General features: G+C 42.4%; 1 protein-coding gene across 1 annotated transcript in view; it reads left to right on the top strand.

Moving 5' to 3' along the window:
• Positions 1-5284: 5284 nt before the first annotated feature.
• ATP8B3 (ATPase phospholipid transporting 8B3) overlaps positions 5285-13320 on the top strand; it is a 50099-nt gene continuing 42063 nt past the window's right edge. Inside the window, exons 1-5 of the mRNA XM_088149922.1 lie at positions 5285-5339; positions 7770-7861; positions 8988-9101; positions 11891-11989; positions 13146-13207. Coding sequence (XP_088006048.1) covers positions 5285-5339; positions 7770-7861; positions 8988-9101; positions 11891-11989; positions 13146-13207 — 422 coding nt within the window. The remainder of the gene's footprint in view (positions 5340-7769; positions 7862-8987; positions 9102-11890; positions 11990-13145; positions 13208-13320) is intronic.

Here is a 13320-nt window from a genome sequence, read left to right as displayed (position 1 = left end):
GTTCCACAGGCTAAATAGAGGTAGATTTATATGAACCATATTTATTCCATATATCTGCTCCTTCTCTTCTTTCCTTTTCAGCAGTGTATCCTTGTTTCAATAGTGACCATAGAAATGATGAATAGATGGTGCACCTTTAAGGTTTTCATACCCTAGCTGTTTCTCTGTTTTACCTGGGATAACCTTCATGTGAACCAGGAAGTTAGTTTTATAAATAACAGCTATTTTTCTATGTGTATTACTTTTGACCGCTGGATTGCTTTTAATTTTGCTTTTTTTCCCCTACTGACAGCCAATAAGGACTAGAAGCTTTGATTGTTGTTATTAAGCTAAATAGTTCAGGTAGCTGATTTTTGCATCCTGTAATAATGAGGCATGTTTATATCATTTGCATAACTGGGTTTGTTCTGCATTTGTTTGGTCTTATAATTCTAGTCTTGGGAGTGATAAATCCCAGTCCACTCAGGTTTCTAAGGTTTTGCTGGACTTCACAAACATTTTTCTAGGCATATTCTCCAAAATTGCTAGAAAGTTGATTTTAAAAACAGAAGAGGGAAACATATAACCCAGTGAAATCTAATTTATAATTTACAGCAACTGCATTTTCTACTTGTTCCTGTGTTACTTGTTCCTACAATTTCATGGACACAATATGTATTGAATAATTTTAAAGTTTATGCCTCTTTTTTAATTGCCCCAGAGGTCAAAAACCATGGACAGTATTGTGTAAGTGGGGAAATGGAAACGCACCTTTTCATAAACATAATTTTGGGGACAGAATTGTGGGTGAACATTACTCACCCATTAATCTATTTTGGATGGCCATGGGGTTGGCATCTCCCCTTTGCGACAGATAAACAAGGCGTTTCATACATTGCTCAGGTTTGAGAGTAGTCTGAGAGAGAACCGAGAAAGAAGCTTTACACTGAAATACAGTGGAATATATATCTATATCCATCCATCCATCCATCCATCCATCCATCCATCCATCCATCCATCCATCCCACTTTACACTGAAGCTTCTTTCTCAGGGATTTTGAGGGAGACAGACAGACAGACAGACAGACAGACAGACAGACAGACAGATATCTCAAATTTCAAACAAAGATGAACCAGCCAGTGATTAGGCTGGGTGACATTTCAGTGAGACAGATATGATCCTGTCACTATCCCTTAAGTTTTGCTGTCTATGATGGATCTTATCTGTCATGTTTTACATCCACAAATACTGATTGAAGCATATGAAAAATATCCAATGTACTGTCCTGGATCCCATCCCAACCTTGCCTAGATCTCTTACTGCCATCATTTTCCTTTTTTTCCTAGTTAGCACACCAAACATTCTCCTCCTCCTCCTCCCCCTCCTCCTCCCCCCCCCCCATCACTGCCTTCCCACCGGCTCCGGCTGGATCTTCTCCCTACCTGTCTGGAAACCCTCCAGACTGAATTACTCTGGATTTATTTATATGACTCTGGGTGGCGTACAACATTCAAATAAAACCACAATATAAAAACAAGCATTCTAATAATACAGACAATCTATTTATTTATCAAATGTATAGAACCGCCCCTCTCACCAGAAGTGATTTTGGGTGGTGTACAACAATCAAATTTTGGGTAGTGTACAACAATCAAATAAAACCACAATATCAAAAACAAGCAATATAAAAAAAATAAAAAATGATGACAGGCCTCTCTAAACCATCCAAGAGGGCTTGGTGATGTTTGCATGGATCCAGAAAAATACAGGAAGCTGTGTGATCTCAGAGGAAACTATTTCTCCAACTAGGGGAAGAGATAATTGCATTATTTAAGGAAGGAGATGGAGAAAAACCGTGTGGTTTCCACATTTGCTGCCACCACAGATTACAACTTTAAAAGAGCTCTATTTTTTAAAACCCTCAAGAGTGTGGTTTAAGTGGGTAGAGCAGTGCTGGCTGGGGAATTCTGGGAGTTGAAGTCCACACGTCTTAAAGTTGCCGAGGTTGAGAAACACTGGGATAGAGGAATGGTAGCTTGGCTGGCATGGCTGGCTGGGGAATTCTGGGAGTTGACATCCATGTGTCTTAAAGTTGCCAAGGTTGAGAAACACTGGGAGAGGTAAAACGGTAGCTTGGTTGACCACTCTACTACTGTGTCAAGCTAAGTATTTCCTGCAGGCGTTTGGAAGGATGTAAATGGCCCCGTTGGGTGTTTACAGCATTCAGCTCCCTTGTTTCCCACCAAGCAAGGACCTGGCCAGGAGGACAAATGTGGTGGTTGGATTGGAAGGCAGGTAATCAGATAATATTCCAAACGCGTCCTCAAAGCTTATAAGCAGCCCAAATGCATCCTAGCAAAACCAGACAAGTCTGGTTATTTTGTACATCAAAAATCCAAGGCAGGTTGCCAGCTCCTTGCACGCTTGTGATGATGGGGGGGGGGCGGGGGGGCGGGTGGAGCTTCTCTGCTTGTTCCTCCATCCCGTCCGACCAGGACGGTTGCGCAGTCAGGATTAAACTAGCCCTTGACGCTATTCATACAGTATAGTATGCTTCGGTTGGGCTGGCGTGCCGGTTTCTTTTTCTCAGTTGGTGATGTGGAAAAGAGATAAGCAGGGGGGGAGCCTGCTGAAGCCCGTGGGAGGGAAAGCTCGATCACTTTGCCTCGCTGTAATCCCAGTCCAGATTCCTCCTCTGCCCTTGGTTGTGGGAAGGGCTCAAGGATATTTCCAAAGAATCTCTGGCATCGGTACCATGCCTCCGCCATTACACACCCTCGGGCGACCAACGTGATTTTCTTCTGGCCGAGCTGCAAAACTTCTGCAGCTCCAGAAAGTTTGAGAATGGGCTGTTTTCCCATTCACTGGAGGAGCTTGGGCCCCGGGGGCCTCTTGTCACTGAAACCTAATGCTATTTAAGCAGCCTTTATCAACCAACCCAGCCTTAATTCTTCTAAGCCGTTCGACAGTCCCTGTAAAAGCAAAGAAACAAAAAAAAAACCCCAACCTGGCTTGATCTGCTCTACTTATGTAAGTAACACGCATCAGAGGCTTGCCTCAACCAGCCTCTGGGCTCAAGCAAGACCTTATTCCCTCCCTTGCAAGAAAAATCCCCCCCAACTTGGTCGTACTTTTAGGAAAAGGAATGGTGTTCTCCTGCCAATTAAGTTTTTATGGTTTTAAGGGTTTTATGGTTTTCACTGTTTGGGATGATTTTTGAGGATATTTTTGCGTTGATTTTGTATTGTTTTCTGGATGGTGAACTTTGGAAGCTGCCCAGCGTTGCGGGAGCGAGGTGGACAGCTACATCGATTTAATAAATAAATAAAATAAACTTGCAGGCTGTACTCTGCCAGCTACATCTCTGGCACCGGCGGTTGGGGAAAGCTGCAAAAAAGATAGTGTCTTGCCATTATCATAGCTTTCAAGGAGAATTTGTATGGATAAACTTGACACGTTTGCCCAGTATCAGTGGTAGAGCCCTTCACGTTCCTGGGTTCTATACTTTCCCAAGACCTGAAATGGATGCTTAACATTACAGCCATCATTAGAAAGGCACAGCAAAGGATGTTTTTCCTGCGGCAACTTAGGAAGTTTAAATGATCCCAGGAGCTCTTGGTACAGTTTTACAGGGGAATCATTGAGTCTGTTATCTGTTCCTCTGTAACTGTCTGGTTTGATTCTGCAACCAAACAGGACAGACTCAGACTCCAATGGATAGTTAAGTCTGCAGAAAGGATCATTGCAACCCGCCTGCCTTCTATAGAAGAACTGTATACTGTGAGGGTCAAAAGGAGGGCAGAGAGGATATCTGCAGACTCTTCCCATCCTGGATATAAACTGTTCCAACTTCTTCCTTCAGGACGGTGCTACAGAGCACCATATGTTAAAACATCTAGATATCAGAATAGTTTTTTCCCTTGTGCCATTGCTCTGTTAAACACTACATGACTTGATATGTGCAGGACAGTGGCTTCTTTCTTTGAAAAATATATTTTACTGTGTAGTGTTATTGTTTATTATTTTTCTGTTGCTATCCAAACGCACTGTCGATCTTGCTGTTCGTCACCGAAGACAAATTCCTTGTATATATTTTCTACTTGGTCATTAAAGTATTTTGTATTGTATTGTATTGGGTTGTATTGTATTGATAGCCTGGCACCTTGTCCCTTGAATCAATAGCCCAAATTCTTTTGGAAAACAACTAGAGAAAAATGCACCCCCCATGAGGAACGGAGTGTTAAGGGGTTTTTGTTACTCCAGGAGCTGCCGTAGTTCAGAAGATAGGACACCAACTGAATGGTGAACTTTGCACTCGCAGTTGGTCAGCTGGAGAGAGCTCTGATTGTCTTGTGGGGATCCCGCATGGGAACCTCTGCCCGTTCTTCCATTCCATAGTCAGCAGCAATGGGGATGACTTATGGACTGCACTCTCCCCTGTCTTTTTGTTATTGCAGTTTTTCATTGTAGTTTTTCACTGTTTTTAATTGGTTCTAAAGGTTGAACGTGGTGATGGTTAGTTTGTGCTTTAATTGTGTACACCACCCAGAGTCACATGCAAGCGACATGGCTGGTCATATAAATTCAATCAATAAATAAAAATTAAAAAATGCTTTGAAGGGCAGATGAGTGAAAAGGGTGCTCTGTGGAAGTGCTCTGAGTGTGTAAGGTTAAGAATGGGAATAATCTCACGCTAGTTTAGGCTTCAGTATGGAAGACAACAATTTCTTATATATTTATTCATTAAATTTATATCCAGCCCTTCCTCTAGGAAATCAAAGCATGTGATTCACGCTTTCTCTGCAACAGCAATCAAGCTGAAAGATAAGGATTGTGTCTACCACACAGTGAGATCCATGGGTGAATGGGAAACTGAACTCTCATTCCCCTCATCCCAGCTCAACCTTTCCAACTCAGGCATTTTCCAGATGTGTGGACTTCAACTCCCAGAATTCCCAAGGCAATCTGGCTTTTGATGAGAATTCTGGGAGTTGAAGTCCACACATCTGGGAGGCACCAAGGTTGGGAAAGGCTGCTGTAAGAGCTACACAAGGCACACTATCCCTGGTAAATGAGCACAGATTGCAAGAACAGCTAAATTGGTATTGCAATGGCAATGGAATATCCAAGGGTAAGCAGATTATCCTGGATTGGTGTATCTATCAGTCATAATTATAATCATAAATGCTACAGATCCTACTGGGAGTATTTCTTAGCTCCATTGGGATCATAGCCAATAAACGCTGAGACAGCAAGTTGCAGGAAGGTTAACTGACTTGACCTCTTTGCTTTCTAGATTTCAAAATGCCAGCCCAGGAGTCTCCTGGGAGTTACCAGGATGAGACTAAAGCAGGACAAGGTAAGTAAAAGAGGGGGACTTCATGAATCTCCTTTGGCAAATCACAGGGGAAGCCAAGGGTGCCACCTTGAAACATTTTAAAAAGATAAAGATAGTTGAACCATGATCCGTGCACTCTGGATAACTGAAGGATTTTTCTTCCAGGCTACAACTTGCCCCCAGCTTTAGTTTAATCTCCAGTTAGTTTAATCCAAACTGGGGCGGGGGGGGGGGGAGGACGGACTTCAGAAGCTTGAAAAACTTGATTTTGTTTTGAGAGTTGTCTTGATATTTCCTCCCTGAGCCTGAGGTTGGCAAACTTCATTGGCAAACTTTTCTGTACTGTAATCAATAACAAGGAATTCTTTGTGTACTGTGTGTCATTTCATATGAATCACTCACCCATCTAAGATCCCCAAACGGTTGATATCTCACTGAAAGGTGTGTGAATCTGTTCTCCACATAAGTTCCCATCCGTTGACCAGGGCTACGTCTCCAGCTATCTCAAGATGCCTGTTCCTGGCTTTTTCTTAGCTGGGGAAGATAGCTAGTGGGGAGAGATGGCCTTGGTGGTGGGATAAGGAAGACTGAGTGACAGTAAGTGAGGTATTACAGTTCATGGTGGAGAATCTTCATTCACACATAGCCAATGATGATTTTGCTGGGGACAGTTCCTTGCTCAACTGAACCACAGAGGGTGTGCTATTTTTGAGGAGGACTCACAGCACACACATATGGAAGACTGAGGTGATGCTCAGATCCCAAATGTTAGAGGTCTTGGGGACCCCGAGCATCCTCTTAGTGAGACTCATACCGTTGCAAGGGGTTCTTAACCTTTTGAGGACCTCCCCCCTCCAAGGGCTCCTTTGAGATTCTGGTGAACCCTACAGACCCCTTCTCAAGAAAATGATTTTAAATGCAAAATAAAATGCATGGATATAGATTGTATTACAAAGGCAACTGATTACGCTCGGATTCGATCAAAATATTAATGGCTTCTATGGATATTTAATTTGAAGTGCAAACTGTGCTGACAATTATCAAGTGCACGCTCTCAGAGAAGATGGTACTTCATACAATCCAGTGTATTCGTTTTTGTTTTTTTAGGGGATAAGCATTTTAGATTATGAGATTAAATAAACATTTTTGGAGCCTAGAGGCCATAAATTACTTTGTTGCCTGTGTTCATTACTGAAGAAAATCTAAATTTCAGTTAGAGGTTAGTGAAAATAAAGTTGTAATCCCCACCCCCCGCCCACCATCCAGGTTCTGCACCCTGTGATATCTACCCATGGATCCCCAAGGGGCCTATGGGCCCCAGATTAAGAACCTTTGGTCGATGGAATTTAAGTGGTTGTCTCTTTCAATCCCCGGGCAACCACTGAGAGAGAATCACACTGGTTTAAACAATTGTATTCAGCTCTGGGATGTCCGCAGAGTATGGTCAAAAAAGCCAAAATGGCGGCTGTGATGATACGATCAAAGTTCTGTCTGATTTGTTTATGTGCAGAGCTTTGATTGTACCATCATGGCTGCCATCTTGAGTTTTTTTACCATTCCCGGCAAACACCTCTGATTCAGCTACTGTCTCTTTCAGTCCCTGAGCATCCACTTAGAGAGATTCCCATTGGAGTCACCTGTCTTGACTCACCTGCCTCCCTTATTCACTATTTCTGAGGCTACCTGCGCTCATAGCACACATACATGGATGATGGGGGAAGCGATGCTCAAGGCCCATACTTGAGAGGTCTTTAGAAAGGGACTGTTTGGGGGCCTGGCATAACATTAATCATGGTCTACATTATTATAAGAATCAAGCTGTGGAGCATAAAGTAAAGTGAGGCATAGCTGGTCATCTTTTGAGTTGAAGACTTTTTTGGGGCCTGGCAAACTGTTAGCCAGAGCTCTTAGAATCACAACATGTGAAAAGATGCAGCCTTTTGTAAAGTTAAATCTGGCCAATAATCTAGTTAGGAAGTACTTCATTGGCTGCTAAGCCACAGGCTGAAAACACCTGAGGGCAAAGCGATGCTTTATTAATCAAGAAAAAACTTCTTTAGCAACAGTGGTCAGAAGGTCCCTTGTAAAGCCTTATCATGCACAGAACAAGAACTGGGATCACAAAATGAATTAAGGAATTCTGTACAAACTTGAACAACCTAGATCAGTGTTTCTCAACCTCAACGACTTTAAGATGTGTGCACTTCAACTCCCAGAATTCCCCAGCCAGCCATGAGAAACACTGTCTAGATGTATGTTTAGGGAGTTACTGTAAAGAGATACTGTAAAGCTGTGTTTTTCAAACTTGGCAACTTTAAGATGTGAGGACCTCAACCCCCAGAATGGACACCCCAGGGCTAGCTTCCCTATTCCAAACACATTGGAACCTGCACATTTCTTTTAAAATCTGATGCCTATTCGTCTGCAGTCTTCTCTGTCCTTTTCCTCCAGATTTTACATGGATGGTGAAGGCTAATAACCGGGCTTATCATGCACAAATTCGAAAGAGGCACATCTGGTGTTTGAAGAAGAAAAAATATGCTGTAAGTCTTATTAGAGGCTGCTGGAGGGAGGGAGGGAGGAACAAAAATGTCAGGGATTTCAAACACTCTTTATATTCTGCTTCTGTGTGTGTGTGTTTTCAGTTTAGTGAGCCTCCCAGAAGCTTTAGCATTAAATGTATATAAGGAGAAACTCTTGCCTCTTGAAAAAAGAATTCAGGGGTATAGGGACCAATACTCTTGAGTTCACAAGGAAAATGTGTGGATTGGTGAATGATATAACCCATTAATGCCCAATCTTCTAGGGGTTTCTAGCCATCCAGCCTAAAACAGCTGCTAAAGCTATGCCGTGGACCCAGGGATTAAATCCCACGAAACTTGGACTGTAAAGGTGAGGGTGGAGAGACATACTTTCAGACTTGCAAGATTCTGTTAATGTAACTTTACAATAAAATTAGAGCTAGTACTCCTGGTTGTGTTTGTTGTCTGGACTACCTCACCAGGCTGACATCAATCTTGCAAGTCTGAAAGTACATCTCTCCCCACTTGCCTTTACAGTAAAAGAAACTAGGGAGGGTCCCTTCTGAGATGTTTGCCATATCCCCATTCCTTCTGCAGGCTCAGCTGCCTCTTATCTGACCAGTGGCTAGCCTGCAGCTCTTCCTCCTGTCTCCCAAGGTCATTCTCCCATACCATTACAGGCCCCCCAAAAAAGAGATGATCAAACCATGGTTAGGTGCAACTGGAAAAGACTCATCAGAGGTCACCCACTAAGTTAGGCTTTATGGAAAAGAACAAATGGGCATGAATTTGACATCAGAAATGGCAGTATTGTACCTAAAAACCAGTGGAGAATGTTAGGGTTCCTTGAGTATCACCAGTCTCAGATGTGGCCATCATGAGCAAAAGATGGATGTCATCAGAAAAAAGTTGAGTTGCAATCATACTTAACTACTTTTAGTTAAAGGTCACTATCTAGAGATCTTTCTATCTCTCACCTCTTCTTTTACTAGCTGCCCTCTTGCCAAGAACACCCATCTGCATATACAATATTCCTTTCTTTGCACTTCACTTCATGAAGTGGGCTATGATCTATGAAAACTTACATGTGATAATAAATTAGTTAGCTTAAGTTGCATGTGATTCTTTGCTGATTTATCATTCACAGGACAATGCCATTAAGACGGCTAAGTACAACGTTTTCACTTTTCTCCCTCTCAACTTGTATGAACAATTCCACCGGTTGGCCAATGTATACTTCTTGTTCATAATTCTTTTGCAGGTAAGCGGGCTCTTTATTCCATTTTGGATTAGCAGTGAAATTAGGACCTTTCTACCTTTTTATAGAGATGTGTACATAACATGTTCTGAGGCCAGAGGCTGTCAGCCCTCAAAAGAGGCTCTGTTCCCACTCTATTTTTTGGATGTGGGATCCATGGGGCTGGGGCAAAGAATCAAGATGAAGGCCACAATCACATGATTGAAGCCATGCCCCTTTTTAACATGCATCACTCATGTGAAAAGAGGTGAAATTTTCCGCCTTATGAGGTAGACCAGACAGGAAACACAACCAGATGAGCTAATTCTACCTTATTGTAAAGCTACATTAACAAAATCTTGAAGTCTGAAAGTACATCTCTCCTGCCATCTCCTTTACAACTCAAGAAACTAGGGAGGGTCCTTCTGAGCCTCTTGCCCCACCCACATTCCTGCTGCAGGCTAAGTTGCCTTTTATCTGACCATTTCCTCGGTTGGGTCTCTTTGCCCTGTCTCCCAAGGTCATTCCCATATACCATCACAGGAACTTCAGCCACATAGTCACAATTGCCATCTTGACTTTTTTGGTTCCCCCTCCAGAGCACTCCTGGTGGAGAGAAAAAAAACCTATGAGAAATTACACCACTCAAATTGGACCATTTGGCCACCAAATTTGGGGGGCATGATCTTGAAAGACTGAGAAGCTGGAAGGGAGGACTGCGTGTGGCTTCATGGTATTGGTGCTCACCAAATTGAAGTTTGAGGTTAATGAAAGTATGAACAAGATGAACATTATACTGATGTAGGCTTTCACAGCTGGTATCTGTTGGGCAGGGTTGAGCTCCGGGGTTTAGTGACCGTGGTTGTTATCTAGACCATGGTCACTAAACCTTGAAGCTCAACACTGCCCAACAAAATGAACATTCATAGACAGTTTGGCTTCTATTTTTTTCTTCAACCACCTTTAATTATACATGAATCCTATTCTATTAAAATGCAAGAAGAAACTAGGATTGTTTGATTCTTTTGTCATCTCTCATATGAGTTGTCAAGATATTTTTCAAGGGGTGGTTCAACACTATTGCTTGGGATGTTAGTGTGCTGAAATTACTTTTTCCAGATTCCTATAACATGCTACAACCTAGAAATTACTGAGCAAACAAAACAGAAGCTGGAGTAAAGTGGTTGTATATTTAATTTTGGAGACAAAAAATCCTTGTAGTGGTAACTTTTTCAAACTTGTTTATTTCCTGTGCCTTGCCCCACCTCCCCACCCTGCTTGGGCACCATAACATTTGGATCTAGTTAGAACAAACTTTTGCATCAATGAAGAAATCAGGATTCTAATTAATCTTATCAGATCTACCTTCAGGATAACACCACTGGGGATTCACAAAAACAGTTGAAAATAAGTTGTGTTTCTATAGCTTTTTGAACCCCTCCTTGATCATGATTGCCAGAAAGGGATGGTGGTTTCCAAACATTTTGAAGTTGCAAACAAATGAACATGGTAGGTAAGTTCTAAAATAGGCATAACAATGAAACATCCCCCAAATCTTCCTAAACCAGCACTACCTGCTGGGTGGCGTTCAGCTCCCATCCTCAGAATATTAAGTGTGGCCCTTACTCACCAGAGGATTGCCACCCATGCTATCTTGTATACAGGAGAATAAGTAGAACTCTTGGGGCCTAGATGGCTCCTGTAAAAGCAAGAGAATTCAGGTGTGAAACCACCTTCTCCATCTGTAATGGGCAGAAGGAATAATCTTGAGGAGCAGGAGAAAGAGCCACAACCAAGACAAGGGTCAGATAAAAGAAACTTGAGTCCGGAACAGAAATGTAATTTGAGAAAGCACACACATGACTGTCCCTGGTTCTCATGAAGATAAAGGGAGGGAGGGGGGAAGCGCATTCAGACTTGCAAGATTCTGTTACTGTAACCTTATAATAAAAGTAGTATTAGGATTCCTAACTTTGGTTTTTTAGTCTAGTCTACCTTGGAGGCCTGACACCATCTTGTCACTCCAGGGTCCTTTCCTGGATGCTTTTTCCATCAATTCATGGTCCAAATGCATGTTGCTTTGTGGCAACTTAGTGTTGCTGCCTCCTTTTGAGCGACTTCCCTTTTCAAGCAGGGTTGGAAAGTAGGAAACGTGGGACAGAAATAAATAGTCATATTTTTATTTTGTACATACTTATAATGCTAGAAGCAGGAAAGTACAATACAGTATAAGCCACTGTAAACAATATGACAGTAGAATCCTGGTAGAATAACTAGAGGAGGAGAAAAGAGAAGTCCTGCAACAGAAAATAGTTTGGGGTTTTGTGGTCTTCTCCGGGGACTAAATTCAGAAGGTAGAAATGGGAAACCTCTAACTAGAGTGAGACAAAATAAAGAAAAAGGCCCTAAAAGCGGTAAAATGGAGGGTCCGTGTAAGAGTGTTCAGAGATCATCTTGTTCTATAGTAGCGGTGGCAACTTCTCCCTCCCTCCCTCTCTTCCTTCTTCTCAAGGCTTTGGAAGGTGTGGGGCAAAGGGAAGCCCAGAGCCCTCTGTGCCTGTGGGCCTCAAGGCCGCTGCCTTGCCTATTTCTCTGGCCCTGCTTGTTCAACAAGAATATATCCCCTGTTTCGATTCTGCTCCCCCCAAATGGGCAAGGACGCCTTGTTCCTGCTGAAGTTATTAGTGCAGAGTTCTCCCTTTAAGCCTCCTTTCTAATTAAACCAATTAAACCAAATTGCTGATCAGGCCTGCTGTGTGTTATTTTGAAGTGGAACTGAAAAGGAAACATCTCTAGTTTGCTTTCTATTCCAGACCATCCCACAGATCTCCACACTGCCTTGGTTTTCACTCCTCTTTCCCCTTGCTATCTTGCTCTCCATCAGAGGCATCCGTGACTTAATCGATGATGTTGTAAGTATTTGTTTTCATTGGCTGCCTAGGCGTCGGTCTAAGTGAGGGCTGGCTGGATCTCTTGGAGGAGGGTAGGGGGATCGTTCTACATCTGATGGGTCTATCAGAGTCACCTTGGAAGAAAAAGGCATGGTACTCCGACAGTCTACACCAGTGGTTTTCAAACTTGGCAACTTTAAGATGTGCGGACTTCAACTTCAACTCCAATTCCAACTTCAACACACTGGCTGGTGAATTCTGGGAGTTGCGGTCCACATATCTTAAAGTTGCCAAGTTTGAAAAACTCTGGTATAGACAACAGGTCATTTTTGGTATCGCTCTTTGTTCTAGGATCCTCATTGGCTATATCAGATAGGGAAACCAATTTTTTGTTTGTTTATTTGTTTAATCAATGAGAAATTGCTGATCAGGCCTGCTGTGTGTTATTTTGAAGTGGAACTGAAAAGGAAACATCTCTAGTAAAGTGCCTGGTTGAAACAAGAAGAGGAAGATTCTGGTTCATTTCCCTTTGCTTTTTATTTGAGCATAACTTGAGACAAGAGAATTCTGTTTTGAGTCCCCAACCCACCAGGATTCAGACTGGAGATTTTAAGGGATCCTTCCCACAGCCTTACACTTTTCGACCGTAAGGAGTAAGGACCACCTACCTTCAGATGAGTCCACCTGCATTTTTGGTCTTGCACCATACAGTTAGGTGTAACCTGTGTTTAAAGAAGTTAAGCCCGTGGCAAGAAATGTCTACAGAGAAAAACAAACAGGCTGCTCCGTGGTTGTTTTATCTTAGCTCAACCTGAGAATTCCAGGGCAAAAATATAGCAGTTAACCCTACTCTATTTTTGCCCTGGGATTCTCAGGTTGAGCAAGGCTAAGTGAACCATATCTTACAAGACCGAACTATTTGTACCCAGGAGAGGCAAAAGAGGACTAGTGACTTATCTAGCATTGAAAAAACCCATTTCCTGTATGCATGGCTTGTATAAACTTTTCACAATTTGATGGATATATTTCTAGTGAAATGTGAAATGAGATTTTCTGGTGTGAGTGGTGGCAAATATCTGATGTTATAGTGCGTGAAAATTACTGGATTAGAGGAAGTTCTGGATGAACAGAAGTTCAGTGTACCAATGCAATCCATTCATTCTTTTTTGCTTCTCAGGCACGGCACCGAAGTGATGCGGAAATCAACAACCGAGCTTGTGAGATCTTGACAGGTGGGAGGTGAGCCAACATGGAAGATTGTTGTTTACCTCCTTTGAAAAGTACTATGCTTTTAAGTGAGAGAATAGAGTCTGAGAATAGGGGATAATTAATATTTACAATATACATATACT

This window comes from Python bivittatus, unplaced genomic scaffold (genome assembly GCF_059951505.1).
Source record: "Python bivittatus isolate LINGU-HERP-01145 unplaced genomic scaffold, Pbiv_v1 ctg000580_np1212, whole genome shotgun sequence".
NCBI classification, from domain to species: domain Eukaryota; kingdom Metazoa; phylum Chordata; class Lepidosauria; order Squamata; family Pythonidae; genus Python; species Python bivittatus.
This window is presented reverse-complemented; position numbering and strand designations above follow the sequence as displayed.